General features: G+C 45.8%; 1 protein-coding gene across 5 annotated transcripts in view; it reads left to right on the top strand.

Annotated features, from left to right (window-relative positions):
• The window catches only part of LOC123378363 (UDP-glucuronosyltransferase 1-6-like), a 113,954-nt gene that overhangs the window by 79,243 nt on the left and 16,804 nt on the right, over positions 1 to 17,907 (top strand). Inside the window, exon 1 of one of the 5 annotated variants that reach the window (XM_045032034.1) lies at positions 6,004 to 6,894. The exons of 3 other annotated variants lie outside the window; for them this stretch is intronic. In XM_045032034.1, the coding sequence (XP_044887969.1) occupies positions 6,034 to 6,894 (861 nt within the window). In that variant the 5' untranslated portion in view covers positions 6,004 to 6,033. Of the gene's footprint in view, positions 1 to 6,003; positions 6,895 to 12,419; positions 13,293 to 17,907 lie in introns of those variants that run through there. One more of the 5 variants, XM_045032037.1, reaches the window with a different exon arrangement.

Here is a 17,907-nt window from a genome sequence, read left to right as displayed (position 1 = left end):
AGACATGCTATGTGTTTAAGTACCTTATTACAGCAAGCTAATGGACTTTCAAGATCCAGCACAGTTCACAAGCTTCGAGGCTTTTGCAAAGCCTAGTTTTATTTTGAATCCAATGAGCGTAGTGAAACCTGTAACAGGAGAACCTCCTATTAGACTGTCACCTGTCTCAAATGTACTAAGTACAATTCTGCTTCACCCTTCTTAAATTACCACCTGGGTTAAGGAGCAAGTTTCTGTTGATCCCATGAATGGGTGACTTGAAAAGCTAGGTCACTAAGTGGGAATGAGAGATTCTGCCACTGGTATAAATCAGTATCATTTCATTAGTAGTAAAGGACTGCTGTAGCTGTGTTTGACGACACTTAGTGTATGATCAGTTTCACTTTCAGTCTTGTTCACTAGCATGATTACCTCATCCTCAGTCACTGCTCTGCGGCATCCCCACAGCATTCTCTTCCCTCGGCTCTACAGGACGGTGTTTGCCAGCTGCAGAGACTCTTCAACAAAAGGAACATTTTTGCAAAAATGTTTCCATTTGTTGTTGAAAATTCTCAGATTTTTGTAAAACTAAAAAACAAAAAATGTTCCATTTTCTGCAACTGAAAAATGAATTTGTTTTGGCTTTAAAGCAAAAATGTTTGGGTTTCACGTCTTTCCTTTATTCAATGAAAATCTGAACAATTGTGTTGTCACTGAAATTTTCTGGTGGAAAAGTAATTTGCCAACCAGCTCCAGTTTTGAGTTGGGACCAAAACAAGGGTCCTTCCTCCTTCTTTCTTGAAACCCCAGCATGGGACTGGAGGACCAACTTCCAAACAAGATACAGAAGTACAGGAAAATGCATTCTTCTATCCCCGGACTCTTGCAAGAGGCTGGGAAGCAATTGAAGCCTGGAGAAGGGGTCAGGGCAGCCTTCAACTTCACTTCCTAGTCTCCTGCATGGGGACTGGAAGATGGGAACTTGCTCATGTCAGGGAGGGCAGCCAACACAGGGAGACTTAATTCCTTGGGACTCCTTTGTAGGGTCTGGGGAGGCATTTAGAAGGTGGGAGGTTCTACCTCAGTGATATGGCTGGAGAAGGCAGTAGGCCAGAATGTACACAGACTGGGAAAGTGGTTAAGTGTTCTGTACTGACACCCTGCATGTTCCCTTGCAGCCATCTGGGGAATCAACAAGCAGGGCTTCCTAGTATTAAAGCATGCGCTTTTCAGAGGGTCTCATTTATTGATCAGAAAAGGACAATGCAAAAACAACCAACAGCTTCAGGCAGCTGCTCCACCAGAAACTCTCCACCTCTGGGTTAATCAGTCTTGCGTCTCTCCTCTGAAAAGGGCAGTGATGAGCTGCCAAAATACTAACAACCGGTTCCCTACTCACCCCAGGAGGGGTCATGCCTCCCCCCCGTGGGACTCCTGCCCCATCCAACCCCCCCCCATGTTCCTTGACAGGCCCCCCCCCTGGGACCCGTGCCCTTTCCACCCCCCTTCCCTGTCCCTTGTCTGCCCCTTGCCACCCCATCCAACCCCTTCTCTCATTCCTGATGGCACCCGGGGACCCCCACCCCATCCAACCACCCCTTCTCTCTGTCCCCTGACTGTCCCTGGAATCCCTACCCCTAACTGCCCCCCACCGCCCCATCCAACCCCTGCTCCTTCCTGACTGCCCCCCCGGGACCCTTGCCCCCATTCAATCCCCCTCTTCCCTGCCCTCTGACCGCCCCGACCCCTATCCACACCCCCAACTCCCCTGCCCTCTATCCAACACCCGCTCCCTTACCGTGCTGCCTGGAGATGGGGGCCCAGCTGGGCTGGGGCTGGGACCGGAGCCACCTGGCCGATGTCGGGGCCGGGGCAGGAACCGCGCTGCCCGGCCGGACCCCGGGGCAGGAACCGCGCCGCCCGGCCGGACCCCGGGGGCCGGGGCAGGAACCGCATCGCTGGGCCGAACCCGCACCGCCCGGCCGGACCCCGGGGGCCGGGGCAGGAGCTGCGCCGCCCGGCCGAGCTCGCGGCAGGACCCGGGGGCCAGGGCAGGAGCTGCGCTGCCCGGCCGAGCTCGCGGCAGGACCCGGGGGCCGGGGCAGGAGCCGCGCCGCCCTGCCCGGCGAGGTCACAGCTGGACACCTGGGGCCAGGAGCCGCGCCGCCCGGCCCCAGGGTCCGGCCCCAACCTCGCCCGGCAGCGCGGCGCCTGGAACCCTTCTCCCAGTGGCGCCCCTGTCCTCCAGCCTGGACCCCAGCTCAAACTCACCTGCGGGAAGCCTCTGCTTTCTTCTCAGCCCTCCCAGGCTTCCCGCGCGAACAGCTGATTCGCGGGAAACTGGGGAGGGGGAGGAGAAGCCGGAGGAGAGTTGAGAAGAGGAGGCGGAGTGAGGTGAGCTGGGGCCGGGGGAAGGGTAGGGAGCTGCTAGAGCTTTAGTTAAATTTAAAAGCCCTTTTGGAACTAGTTGTTCCTCCAGGAACAACCGGTTCTAAACGGGCTTCTAAATTTAACAACCGGTTCGCGCGAACCGTTGCGAACCGGCTGCAGCTCACCACTGGCCACGGGGCACTTGCAGGCTGAGCTCGCTGCCTGGAACTTGGGCCTTTGGCCAGATGCCACTCTTCCCCGCTGGTGTGTCACTCTTTGCTGAGCCCCTAGTAGTTCCTCACAAGGTCCCATGCCCAGTTTGTTTCCTGGGCTGCACTGGTCCCTTGCCTGGGAGCACTCTCTCTCTGGGCCTGTTCCTTCTCTCTGGGCCTGTGCTCTTCAGGGAGCCACCACTGCCAGTAGCTTCCTCACAAGCTCCCTTGAGATGTCGCTCCCCACCAGGAGCTTCCTCTGTTCTGGGGCTTTCTGATGGAGCCCTCATAGCCTTTATTGACCCAGGTGTTCCTTAACTAATGAATGACCACCCAGGCATCTAGTTAAATAACTCACAGGTGGATCTTGGTTGGTTCATTCTCCTTAGCAGAGCCTGTCACAGGTAGGCTGGGTACCTGGCCACAGGGGCCAGCTACCCGATCACATGTTCCTCTAACTTTGGTTTATTGTTAAATGTGGGCATGTTATAAGCTTACATATTGACTGGAAATTGTAACAGGATATACAGTGAGCAGGGAGGAGTTGTACCAAAGGGCATGAGGTTAGGTATAAAGCTTGACTTTGTTGTACATGAAATTTATTTATGGAGAAATGTTTCAATCTTGTTGCACAGCAGCTGAAGTGCTGCTTCTTCTCCTGGCCTCCTTGCAGAGGGTTGCTGTCTCAACAAGCATGCAGGAAGAAAGAACATGAAGTAGTCATTGTTGCACCTGAAATACATATGAACATAAAAGCATCAGAGATTATTACCATGAAAAAGTTTCCGGTACCTTTCATAAAGGAAGAGCTGGTTGGACAATATCACTCACTGACTCAGGGGTTTTTGAGGAACAACCTTTTTTAGAAAAAGCTTTGTTAGAACATATGAAAGAATGAAGAACCCACCTCTGCTCTGCTTTTATCCACTTTTACATATAAGTGCACAACAAAAATGATCAAATACCTTTACAGGAGTAAATTTTATGCTGCCTTTAGGGTTCCACTGCTTATGCTGTGGACAAATAACAACTGAGTATCTTTCCATCCATTCTGAATTTTTCTTTTCTCCATTTTGGTTTTATCCACGGATACACTTTTTTTTTAGGCAGGGAGTGGGGTGGGGGGGACAATATTGAGAAAGTCATTGTGAGGCAGCTCAAGCATTCTCTGGAGGGCTCAGCTTTTAGGAGCTCCTTTCATTCTGGTTTTAGACTGGAATAGGCACATGAATTGCACAGGCTTCATTGGACAATCATTTCCTCTTGGTGATGGACAAAGCCCCAGTATTTATACCAATTCTTTCAGATCTGCCATCTGCCTTTGATACTTTTGACCATGATATACTGTTGACAAGGTTGTGGTATATGCCATGGAATTCCAGTTGAGTAGCATCATTCTTCTTCTGATGAGAGGACCAGAGTGTAGTGTTGGGTTCATCTGTCCAAGAGGCTCTCTCCTAGGTGACACTGCATTGGTTCTTTCCATCGGCGCTTCAGTTCAATATGTGAGGCTGCTTGGGGAAATAGTGGGGTGGGGTGCATTATGGTGTCATCAACATGCTGATTACACACAGCTCTAAGTCTCTTTGTATCTCAAAAACACACTTACTGCATCTGCTATTTTTAAAATAATAGATTTCAATAATCTCCAGTATTTGACCTGACTATCTAAGGAAGTAACCTCAGTCAAGAAAAATGGAAATGAAAAATGCCTTATACTCAGATTCTGAGAGTCTTATTACTAGTCACTACAACAACTTTGTGTCTGATTCTGCAGCTTTGGGATCTGCACTGTAGCGCTGATAGTGGGGAATAACCACAGAGGTCTCACTGCTTTGTTGTGTAAGACTAAGTGCAAATTCTTGTTTTAAACTGCTGCATTCATCTTGTGTGTCAGAAGAGGTGACCAGGCTGTGTTCAGTGTTTAGTTCGCTTCCTTGCCATAAGTAAGCGTAGCAGAGCTCCGACCTTGTCCCTGTGGGTCCCGCGCTTCTAGGCGGTTTATGCTAGCCTCAGTGGCTCACTGCGACCCTCCACAGAACCCTTCTCTCTCTAGGGCCAGGGTTACAGTCTACTGAGCCCTTTTCATCATAAGCCAGGAAGGAGGTTGGTGAGAGAACTCCCACAGTCTGTTGTCCCTAGAGCTTATTTCAGAACAGTTTAGCCTCCTGTCCTGACAGGGGCCTGTCTTCCCTTCCCAGGAGGTGTTTCTGTAGTGGCAGGTTGGGGAGGGGGGAAACCCGGGCCCACCCTCTACTCCGGGTTCCGGCCCAGGGACCCTAATGGTAGCAGCTTTTGGCAGCCAATCTTTCACTGCCAGAGTTGCTACATTTTCCTGGGCCACTTCCCTTTTATAGTATCAAAAAGGCCTTAATTAGGTATTCACATTACCTTAATGGACTCACCTGACTCTTTGCAGGTTAATTGGAGTCAGGTGTTCTCATTAGTCTGGAGCAGCCTCTGCTCTGGTCAGTCAGGGAACAAAAAACTGCTAATCCAGTGGCCAGTATATCCACCTTCACCTACTTTGTTGTACCCAACTGGCCTGGGTCTATTACATAAGAGACCATTTTGATTTCTAGCCCCATGTTAGTATATGTTTGTACAAGGTCTAGTCTGAGTTTGAGCCTCTAGCCAGGGGGATGGAATAGCCCACGCAGTACAAAACAGTATCCCTGATTGAGAGCCCTAAGCCGAGGTGCAGCAAACGGGTCCATTAAGAACCCCTCCCTCTGGGGATCAGAGGCCAAGAGCAGAGTATCAGACACCATACCTTGCAACTCCTCCCATGGACAGATGGGAACTCATTCCTTCCCTACCTTTTCTCTCCACCTCTCAGGAGCAGCGGGGCAGGTTGTTACTCAGGCCTTCGGGCGGCACATCATCAGGGAGAGAGAAAGCTAAGTTCTAGAAGGAGCTGCTATGAGGCCTGAGGAACTCTTGTGAATAAGTGCCACAGCTCTTGAATATAAAGGGGGAAAATTTCCTAGCAACTCAGCGCTGGCCTAACTCCATCTCCAGTGAAGCCGGGGGGAGTTTTACCATTGTCAGCCCATGCTGACTGCTTTTGAAAATCCTATCTGAAGCAACCGCTGATCCCTTCATCCCTCTCTTCTGCACCACCCCCCTTACCTACCAAACTAACTATACACCCGTTCATCTGGCCAGTGTAGAGATGGTTTGTGCAACTGTGTAGAGGTTATGCACCCCAGGGTTGTGATTTGACTCAGTGATTAGAGTGATAAGAGTCAGAGAGTAACTTCAGTTGAAAAAGGCCTCAGTACTGCCAAAGTGCAACTCAGGTTTCAGACCTTTGTGTTTGATCTCATTATGTACATACATTATGCAATTAAACATTGACTTGAATAGCACGTAGGGATAAAGGTCAAAAGGTAGAGTTGTCAGGAGTTACTAAAAGGAGTCTGACTGGCAATTTGCTAGTCTCTGTAGTACCCACCGCACTGCTGCAGAGATGGCTCCTGGGTTTCACTCTAGACCCCAGATCAGTGCAGTGCTGCTTGTTTTCCTGGCCTTGTTGAGCTTTGCTGATGGTGGGAGGCTGCTTGTGGTGCCGATGGATGGAAGTCACTGGCTCAGCATGCGTGCCGTGCTGGACGAGCTGAGGCACAAAGGGCATGAGATAGTCATTGTTGCCCCTGAAATAAATTTACATGTGAAAGCAGCCAAGAATTATGTCATGAAAACATATCCGGTACCTTTCACAAAGACAGAGCTGGAGGGACATTTTCTGGCTTTTACTGAAGAGGTTTTTGAGGAACGACCTTTTCTGGAAAGATTTGTTCGACTACGTGAAAGGCTGAAGAACACCTCAACTCTGCTTTTATCCACTTGTACACATTTACTGTACAACAAAGAGTTGATCCAATATCTAGAAGGGAGCAAATTTGATGCTGTCTTTACAGATCCCATGATGCCCTGTGGACAGATCGTAGCTGAGTATCTTTCTATCCCCTCTGTGTTTTTCTTGCGTGGAATTCCATGTGGTTTAGACTATAAGGCTATTCAGTGTCCAAACCCACCTTCTTATGTTCCAAGGCTATTGACAACCAATACAGACCACATGACATTTCCACAGCGTGTGAAGAATCTGTTATTCAGCTTATTGGAGATTCTCCTTTGTGATTTTGTTTACGCACCATATGCAAAACTGGCCTCTGAATTTCTTCAGAGAGAGATAACAGTGACTGAGCTTTTAAGTCATGGATCTGTTTGGCTGATGAGATTTGACTTTGTGATTGACTATCCCAGACCACTGATGCCTAACATTGTTATAATTGGAGGCATCAACTGTGCTCAGAAGGAATTATCTCAGGTTGGTAAAGCTTTTATTTTTGTTGTACTCATGGTAGGATCCTGAATTCTCTAGAAATTTTGTATCCTAGATAGGATTATTATACCAATTATTTCAGTTTGGCAAGGATTAAGCATCTTGTTAAGAAGAAAATGATTTTGCTTTCACTTCATTACACACTACCATAGCTTTTCAGCAGCTATTTTTCTTTCTTCTTAAATGTACTTTTAATTAAGCGATTACAGAGTGATTCAAACCACCTTGCCTTTTAAGCACTAAGCGCTGCTGGTTCTCATTTCAACTAAGACACCTTAATATTAGCTGGTATCACAAACAAGGATGAGATCCTGAGCTGCCATAAATCAGTGTAGCTCTGCTGAAGTCAGTTTACACCTGGAGAGGATCTGGTCCAATAACTTCACTTTGAAAATGTCCAGGAGGACACCAGTTACTGGCCAAAAAAGACTAAACCTACTAGCTAGAGGTAGACACAAAAGATGACAGGAACTGGTCTCCTGGGCAGCACCCACATGCTGGAGAAAGGTGCTGGCATTTCTGTTAGCATGTTGTCCATGGACTCTGGCAGCTCTCTCTTTCACATCTGCTGTTTGCTAGTATAAGTTTCATAAGCATAAAGCCCTTACTGGCTGCTGGAATGAAGAGGATCCTACTCACAGATGTCAGTGTCAAGAAAATAAACTACAACAAGAATCCTCTGCAACTTCTATGTTCTCTGTATCTACAAATCTTCCCCTCTTCCCTCCTGACCCTGCCACCAGTAATGTTCCCAATCCTCTTTTTCTACTTTGTGTGAACACTTATTATTTTAAATTTAATTCTTAGGAACCAAATAGCAAGTCCCGTGGTAGCATTCCACCAAAATAACTTAGTAGTTCTACTTTGCAGAAGCTATTAGCATTGTTTAATTTTTATGATGCCAAACTCCTAGTTAATCTGATCTTTGTCTGAACCTAGGTAAACATTTACTTTGCAGTAAATGTTTGGAGTAAGCTTTGGTGACCATAGTTCTCTTGTATAAATCAGTGTTCAGTACCTGTGTGATGGAAGTTTTTTTCCCCCCTACTACTAAGAACATGGCTCCTTTCTCCCAGTTGCGGTGTCCAGTTGTTTCTAGGTTACTTCTTTTTCTGGCCTTCTGCAGTCTTGCTGAAGGTGGAAAGCTATTGGTGATGCCTATGGATGGAAATCACTGGCTCAGCATGAGTCAGGCGTTAGAGAAACTCAGCCTGAAGGGACATGAAATAGTAGTTTTTGTGCCAGAAGCCAATTTACTCATGAGAACATCCCCGTATTACCCAGTGAAAACATACCCAGTGCCCCCCACACAGGAAGAATTGGATGTCTACTTCCAGTACTTTGGTTATCATATTTTTGATGATGGACCTATTCTGAAGAGAGTTTTCACAGCACATAAAAGGTTGACCAACTTTAGTACTATGATCGCCATCTGTAAGCACTTTTTGCTAAACAAAGAATTGGTGAAATACATTGAGGAGGTTCATTTTGATGCCATTTTTACAGATCCTGTGTTCCTTGTGGATCAATAGTTGCTGAATATCTTTCCATCCCTTCTGTCAACTTTTTGCATGGAATTCCCTGTAGTTTGGATAAGGCAACTCAGTGTCCAGACTCTCCTCCTTATATCCCCAAATTTTTTGCTTCCTACACAGACCATATGTCGTTGACCCAGCATGTGATAAACTTATTATTTGGGTCACTGGAGTCCTTGGTTTGCAAGCTTATGTAGTCTCAGTTTGACAGTCTAGCATCTCAGTTTCTTCAAAGAGATTTGACTGTCCTAGAGCTTTTAAGTCAGTCCTCTGTTTGGCTGATGAGATATGATTTTGTGTTTGAGTAGACTAGGCTGGTGATGCCCAACATTTTGCTTTGAGCAGGGGGTTGGACTAGATGACCTCCTGAGGTCCCTTCCAACCCTGATATTCTATGAGTCTATGTAGCACTTCATCCTGGCAGCATGGCTTTCTCATGAGCCATGCTGCTATGGGGGGGGGCGCCCCATCCCACCTGCTCCCTGGGCAGAGGACAGTGCAGAACGCATGTCAATGTTGCACTTAGAAATGTATCTGGAAGTGCCCTACAGGTGATGTCAGATTGCAACTACTGGGAGCTGAAAGCCCATGCTGGTGCACTTGCATCACTTTCAAAGTCGTGTGTGTAAAAATAGCCAAAAATGGCTGAGAACTTAAAAATTAGAAGGTAACACCACAGAACCCCGTGATGATTCCACTTGGTGATATTCTCAACAAAAAAAAAGAGCTCTCAACCACTGAGTCAGCAGACAGTTGAGGCTTCAGGGAGACATTCCTGGAATCATATTACAGAGAATAAATGAAATTTCTATGTAGAGACTAGGGAAATGGCTTTCCCCATACACTGAAGTAGTACAGGCTTGAGCTACGTGTAATGCAGGCAACTGCTGGTGTGAGCTTCTTCAAACAACTCTGACCCACTTTGTCCCTTCTGTGAACTTCAGCAGCCTCTGTTGTGTAAAGATTCTGCTAGTTGTGCTGAATCATTGTACCCAAGTGAAATGATGGAGGTGGTTTGTTAATATATTACTTAAACTCCGCTGACACTCCTGTTATCAGTTAATCATTGCTTACCATTCTCATTTTTCCCCTAGTTTAGAACATATGTTAACTATATGAATCTTTCTAAGTGTGTTTGCAGTGTTGGAGCCATGTTGGTCCCAGGATATTGGAGCTCTGTGTAGCTTGAAAGCTTGTCTCTCTGTCCAACAGAAGTTGGTCCAATAAAAAATATCTCACCCACGTTATCTCTCAAAATAAAAACTTAACTTGAATGTCAATAGGGCTTAGAGTTCAAAGAGGGACAACCAGAGTCCTAGACCCAGATCCTCAAGGGTCTTTAGGTGCTTAACTCTCTTTACGGGTCTGGGCCTTAGTGATTTCTGATCGAAAACAAAACGGCTTCCTTCTCCTCCATAAAGGTACGGGCCCTTTCTGATCCTTCAACATCTCTCCCCTGTAACCACAAGAGATGCAGTCCTGCTTGGCCCCTTCTGGAAGAAGGCTCCTTTAGCCCAGGCCTTGCTGACTGAGAACCCAAGAGAGGTGAAGTCTGAAGACCCTTTCCTTCTTCACCAATGCTCCTTTGGCACTGAGAGCTTTTGCTGTCTGTGGGGTGACCTGTGAGAAGATATCCAAGCTACAGTCTAAGTCTCTTGATCTTATTAGCACAAGGTATCTTAAAAGCAGAGAGCAAATCATAGCAAAAGAAATTGTTTACATATCATCTCTCGTATCATGCTTTCAATAAGCTAATCGTGCTGTGGTACCTTTGCCTTGGTTACTTATTACTTATTTCCTGATCTCTCCCAAGTCACGTCTTTAAAATCTGTGCTCAGTGTGAAGTTTATCATCATATCAGGGTGAGTGAGGTACATCAGCATGTCCACAAATCACAGTTTGATTAGGCGCACTGATTGAAGTAGATACAATAATAATCTCCATTGGTGGGCATGTGCTAACTCCTGATCCCACTGAACTATTCGGCCCGTGGCTCATACTGAAACCCCAGTAGGATTCTCAAATGAGGCATCCACCCCCAACCCTCACCTTGCCTGCGGGGCCCATCCAGTAAGTGTACTCAGAATATGCTTAACCTGCACAAAAGACAGCCAAGGCAAGAGTGGGCAGGTGTGTGTCCCAGTCCCATTATACCAATGATGTGGGAGACCTGGCTTTGAATCCCGCACCCGCTCTGGCACAGAAATGTGAATCAGGTCTAGGTCTAACCACATTCTAGGTGGGTGCCCCGACTGCTAGGCTATTGGGTATTGTCAGGTGTCTCTCTCCCCTGTTAGAGCTGTTCCTCTTTGTATAAACAATTACAGATTTCTTAGTTCAGGATCTTGAATCTGACTCTTCCAATCTAGCATGAGGGCCTCCCCATGGGCCACAGAGTCAGTCACTCTCTCACGGTGGCTTTTTGTGAGAATGGGCTGGGTTAGGCACTAGCTCTGGGACAGAGTTCATGGCTGTGAATCCTCAGAGGCGGAGAGGCACCTTGCCCCAGCCTGGAGTTTGATTGGTAGGGCTTATGCCTCTCCTCAGCATTTCCGGCTGACTTTGGGCTTTGTTCACACCAGCACTTTTGTTGGTAAAATTTTGTTGGTCAAAGGACGGACTGAGATTTCACTGACAAAAGTGCTGGTGTGGCTAGCGCTATGTGGGCAGGGGAGATTCTTCTCTTACCCAGGGAGGTGGTGGAATCTCCATCCTTAGAGGTTTTTAAGGCCCGTCTTGACAAAGCCCAGGCTGGGATGATTTAGTTGGTGTTGGTCCTGCTTTGAGCAGGGGGTTGGACTAGATGACCTCCTGAGGTCCCTGCCAACCCTGATATTCTATGGTTCTGCTAACACAGCTAACGCAGCTCTTTCGGGGGGGCGCGTTAATTACACAGGCAGGAGAGCAGCTACATGGGGGATCTTACAGCGGCACAGCAGTAGTGGTACAGCTGTGCTGCTGTAAGGTCCATAGTGTAGACAGCCTAGGTAGCTCTTAGCTCGGCTTGCTGGCTTCTGAGAATCCCTTTCTTTGGTCTGTAACGTTTCCCATACAATGCCTGGACATCTAGCTCAGGGCTGTGAATTCCACTGAGCACCTAGGATTGAGGCATTATAATGCTCAGTCCCTTTGTGGATCTAGCTCTAACTCCCTTAAAAGCTGTAAACCACTGTGCTACACCCTCCAGGCTCAGGTTTTCAAGGGGTTCCAAAATTCCAGCATGGAAATGTCCTCCCATGTTGCCCCGTTCAGACCTAGGGACTATGTGGGCAGCAGCATTCAGGATTGGCACAAGTGTGTTCTTCTCGCCTGTATCCCACCTTAGTTGTATCTGTCACCACTGTCTTGCTGCAGATGAAGAAGAGTGTAATTTCCTCAAGGTTATTTCTGGTGAACGAAGCTAGGAGTCCGGGCTTGAGCCAGATACAGAGCACACAACTGCGCTCTAAGGGTATGTCTGCACTGCAGTTAACAGACGTGCCAACTGTCTGTGTTTTAACGACTTCACCCAGAACACAAACATCTACACTGCAATTATACAGCCCATAGCCTGAGCCCCATGAGCCTGAGTCAGCTGACATGGGCCAGCAGTAGGTGTTTAACTGCTATGTAGACCTACCCTGAGGTTCTTGAACCAACAACAACCCTGCTATAAAATCCTGCGACCTCTCCACCAGAATCTTTGTTAATAATGCTGACTCATTTTAGAATATGAACTGCTGATGGAGGTGTTGTGTTTGCATGTAACAAACTCCGGCAGCACTGCTGATGTCTGTTCAGTCTTGTTTAACACCCCCGCCCCGCCTTTCATCACAGTTTAAAGCATTGTGTGTTAAGTAAAATATTTGCTGAGAAGGGTTTCTAGAGTTAAGAATTAATTGGGCTTAAAGGTCACAGAGACACAGACGCAATCCCAGAGACTTCTGCCTTTAAATGCTGCTTGGAAGGTTTCTTGGGGAGAAAGTTGGGCTTTTTATTCCTAGCAGCACAACTGCAGCCATGTCAGGGAAGCAGGGAACCACTGGGCTGGCACTTTTTCTCTCTTTGTGGAGTTTTGCCGAAGGTGGGAAACTGCTGGTTGTGCCTCAAGATGGGAGTCACTGGCTCAGCATGCGTGTGGTAGTGGAAATGCTTGGGAAAAGAGGGCATGATGTTGTTGTCGTAATCCCAGAAGCCACCTTGCTCATGGGAACATCAGACTATTACACAGTAAAAGCATATCGAGTGCCTTACACACAGGAATCGTTGGATAAATTTTACCATTCAATAGGAGAGAACGTTTTTGTTGACCTGCCGTTTCCAAAGAAAATTACCAGGGTCTTTGAAAACATATCACAATTTACAACCATGTTCTCATCAGCCTGCAGGGATTTCTTATATAACAAAGAGTTGATTAAATACCTTGAGGACAGCAAATTTGATGCTGTCCTTATGGATCCTGTGTTTCCATGTGGACCAATAATTGCTGAATATCTCTCAGTTCCTTCCGTGTACTTCATGCGTGGACTTCCATGTGGCTTGGACTTCAAAGCCACTCAGTGTCCCAATCCTCTTTCTTATGTCCCGAGGATTTTCACATCCAATTCTGATCATATGACATTTACCCAGCGCGTGAAGAACCTATTAGTCAATGCTGCAGAGAATTTACTTTGTTACCTGTTATATTCACAATATGAGAGCCTGGCTTCTGAGTTTCTTCAGAGAGAGGTAACAATTCTGGAACTGTTCAGCAAAGCATCCATTTGGCTGCTGAGATACAACTTTGTGTTTGAGTATTCCAGACCAGTGATGCCCAACATGGTCTTCATCGGAGGCACCAACTGTGAACAGAAAAAAACATTATCCAAGGTTTGTAAGTTATTTTAAAAAAGCTGAAAATATTGCAAGATTATTCAATGGGTTTTTCTGTAGGCTCATTATCCTTTCTGTGTGCATGAAATCTGACAGGGTCCAAGTGAAAAACATTATTTTTATGGCTTATTACATATGAGCCAAGGTCTTGATGACCTCACAAGCATTGATTCAAGTAATGACAAAGTGGAGACGTGAGTGAGGAGGGATAATCAGTGTCCTTAAATCAATTGTTATTGCCTCAGGACAATTTCTACAGCATGGAAGTAAAGGTCCTCTGAGGCCTTGATTGAAAATGGTTCTCTGACACACTTGCTGTAACCTATTACTTCCAGTGCATTACATAAGAACATAAGAAAGGCCGTACCGGGTCAGACCAAAGGTCCATCTAGCCCAGTATCTGTCTACCGACAGTGGCCAATGCCAGGTGCCCCAGAGGGAGTGAACCTAACAGGCAATGATCAAGTGATCTCTCTCCTGCCATCCATCTCCATCCTCTGACGAACAGAGGCTAGGGACACCATTCTTACCCATCCTGGCTAATAGCCATTTATGGACTTAGCCACCATGAATTTATCCAGTCCCCTTTTAAACATTGTTATAGTCCTAGCCTTCACAACCTCCTCAGGTAAGGAGTTCCACAAGTTGACTGTGCGCTGCGTGAAGAAGAACTTCCTTTTATTTGTTTTAAACCTGCTGCCTATTAATTTCATTTGGTGACCCCTAGTTCTTGTATTATGGGAATAAGTAAATAACTTTTCCTTATCCACTTTCTCAACATCACTCATGATTTTATATACCTCTATCATGTCCCCCCTTAGTCTTCTCTTTTCCAAGCTGAAGAGTCCTAGCCTCTTTAATCTTTCCTCGTATGGGACCCTCTCTAAACCCCTAATCATTTTAGTTGCCCTTTTCTGAACCTTTTCTAGTGCTAGAATATCTTTTTTGAGGTGAGGAGACCACATCTGTACACAGTATTCGAGATGTGGGCGTACAATGGATTTATATAAGGGCAATAATATATTCTCAGTCTTATTCTCTATCCCCTTTTTAATGATTCCTAACATCCTGTTTGCTTTTTTGATCGCCTCTGCACACTGTGTGGACATCTTCAGAGAACTATCCACGATGACGCCAAGATCTTTTTCCTGACTCGTTGTAGCTAAATTAGCCCCCATCATGTTGTATGTATAGTTGGGGTTATTTTTTCCAATGTGCATTACTTTACATTTATCCACATTAAATTTCATTTGCCATTTTGTTGCCCAATCACTTAGTTTTGTGAGATCTTTTTGAAGTTCTTCACAATCTGCTTTGGTCTTAACTATCTTGAGCAGTTTAGTATCATCTGCAAACTTTGCCACCGCACTGTTTACCCCTTTCTCCAGATCATTTATGAATAAATTGAATAGGATTGGTCCGAGGACCGACCCTTGGGGAACACCACTAGTTACCCCTCTCCATTCTGAGAATTTACCATTAATTCCTACCCTTTGTTCCCTGTCTTTTAAGCAGTTCTCAGTCCATGAAAGGACCTTCCCTTTTATCCCATGACAACTTAATTTACGTAAGAGCCTTTGGTGAGGGACCTTGTTAAAGGCTTTCTGGAAATCTAAGTACACTATGTCCACCGGATCCCCCTTGTCCACATGTTTGTTGACCCCTTCAAAGAACTCTAATAGATTAGTAAGACACGATTTCCCTTTACAGAAACCATGTTGACTATTGCTCAACAGTTTATGTTTTTCTATGTGTCTGACAATTTTATTCTTTACTATTGTTTCAACTAATTTGCCCGGTACCGACATTAGACTTACTGGTCTGTAATCGCCGGGATCACCCCTAGAGCCCTTTTTAAATATTGGCATTACATTAGCTAACTTCCAGTCATTGGGTACCGAAGCCGATTTAAAGGACAGGTTACAAACCTTAGTTAATAGTTCCGCAACTTCACATTTGAGTTCTTTCAGAACTCTTGGGTGAATGCCATCTGGTCCCGGTGACTTGTTAATGTTGAGTTTATCAATTAATTCCAAAACCTCCTCTAGTGACACTTCAATCTGTGACAGTTCCTCAGATTTGTCACCTACAAAAGCCAGCTCAGGTTTGGGAATCTCCCTAACATCCTCAGCCGTGAAGACTGAAGCAAAGAATCCATTTAGTTTCTCCGCAATGACTTTATCGTCTTTAAGTGCTCCTTTTGTATTTTGATCATCAAGGGGCCCCACTGGTTGTTTAGCAGGCTTCCTGCTTCTGATGTACTTAAAAAACATTTTGTTATCACCTTTGGAGTTTTTGGCTAGCTGTTCTTCAAACTCCTCTTTGGCTTTTCTTATTACACTCTTGCACTTAAGTTGGCAGTGTTTGTGCTCCTTTCTATTTGCCTCACTAGGATTTGACTTCCACTTTTTAAAGGAAGTCTTTTTATCTCTCACTGCTTCTTTTACATGGTTGTTAAGCCACGGTGGCTCTTTTTTAGTTCTTTTACTGTTTTTCTTAATTTGGGGTATACATTGAAGTTGGGCCTCTATTATGGTGTCTTTAAAAAGGGCCCATGCAACTTGCAGGGATTTCACTTTAGTCCCTGTGCCTTTTAACTTTTGTCTAACTAACCCCCTCATTTTTGTATAGTTCCCCCTTTTGAAATTAAATGCCACAGTGTTGGGCAGTTGAGATGTTCTTCCCACCACAGAGATGTTGAATGCTATTGTATTATGGTCACTATTTCCAAGCGGTCCTGCTATAGTTACCTCTTGGACCAGCTCCTGCGCTCCACTCAGGATTAAATCTAGAGTTGCCTCTCCCCTTGTGGGTTCCCGTACCAGCTGCTCCATGAAGCAGTCATTTAAAGTATCGAGAAATTTTATCTCTGCATTTCGTCCTGAAGTGAAATGTTCCCAGTCAATATGGGGATAATTGAAATCCCCCACTATTATTGTGTTCTTAATTTTGATAGCCTCTCTAATTTCCCTTAGCATTTCATCATCACTATTACTGTCCTGGTCAGGTGGTCGATAATAGATCCCTAATGTTATATTTTTACTAGAGCATGAAATTTCTATCCATAGAGACTCTATGGAACATGTGGATTCGCTTAAGATTTTTACTTCATTTGAATCTACACTTTCTTTCACATATAGTGCCACTCCTCCCCCTGCACGACCTGTTCTGTCCTTCCGATATATTTTGTACCCCGGAATGATTGTGTCCCATTGATTGGTCTCAGTCCACCAGGTTTCTGTGATGCCTATTATATCTATATCCTCCTTTATCACAAGGCACTCTAGTTCACCCATCTTATTATTTAGACTTCTGGCATTTGTGTACAAGCACTTTAAAAACTTGTCCCTGTTTATTAGCCTGCCTTTTTCTGATGTGCCAGGTTCTTTTTTATGTGTTTATCATCTGTTTATCATCTGATCCGGCCCTTACATTATACTTTTCAGTCCTCTGCTCCTGACTATAACCTGGAGATTCTCTATCATCAGACTCTCCCCTAAGAGAAGTCTGTGTCCGATCCACATGCTCCTCTGCAGCAGTCGGCTTTCCCCCATCTCCTAGTTTAAAAACTGCTCTACAACCTTTTTAATGTTTAGTGCCAGCAGTCTGGTTCCACTTTGGTTTAGGTGGAGCCCATCTCTCCTGTATAGGCTCCTCCCATCCCAGAAGTTTCCCCAGTTCCTAATGAATGTGAACCCCTCCTCTCTACACCATCGTCTCATCCACGCATTGAGACTCTGAAGCTCTGCCTGCCTACCTGGCCCTGCGCGTGGAACTGGGAGCGTTTCTGAGAATGCCACCATAGAGGTCCTGGATTTCAGGATTGCTCCATCTTATGTAGCCTCTGGGGTGGGGCTTTATACATTCTATTTCAGTGGTGCACTTCAGGAGGCGTAGTAAGAGTGGGGCTATTTTGATAAAAGACTCTTACAAGGAAGCAGCTGGATCCCTGTGGCACTGATTGCCACAGTGTCCAGTGTGCCTGCACCGTATCTTCATATTGGAAGAGGCAAAGGGGTTGTATGGGATGAGTTAAAAGAGTAACTTTAACCCAGAATACCCGGGCTTTCCACTCTTTGTTTGTAACTACAGGGTGCTAGTCTTCTTCACCCCCACCCCAGCTTCAGGTGCCTAATATCAGCTCTGTCATAATACAGTTTGGGTTTTTTGGTCTCCCCCCGACCCCTCTGGGATTTGCTTAGCTTGTGACATTTGCATTATGGGATTTTAAACATGGTGTGTGGTGCTTTAGGTATCTGTGCAAAGATTATGTGGAATTACCATAATGGGACCGGCTGTAGGGACTTCAAGCTGCCTGAGGGGCATTTAGTGACTCCCGCAGTGCTGCAAAACCAGCATATCTGTTTCTATGACACCTGCTTGGAGCTATGGTCATGTCAGGGACGTAAGAGGAACGTGCTGCATTCTGTTGACCCTTGGCTCCAAAAATAGCCCCCAGCAGATTGTTCCAGCCATAATAAGTGCTAGTGTACACATAGCTTAATAAGCCATTTCTGAGATAGGAGCCAGAGGCAATGAAGATCATTTCTAGGAAACACAAATACCTCATTCTTGAAGCACACTCATTTTGTTTCAGACTTTTGAAAAAGCA

Source organism: Mauremys mutica, chromosome 10 (assembly GCF_020497125.1).
Source record: "Mauremys mutica isolate MM-2020 ecotype Southern chromosome 10, ASM2049712v1, whole genome shotgun sequence".
Lineage (NCBI taxonomy): Eukaryota > Metazoa > Chordata > Testudines > Geoemydidae > Mauremys > Mauremys mutica.
This window is presented reverse-complemented; position numbering and strand designations above follow the sequence as displayed.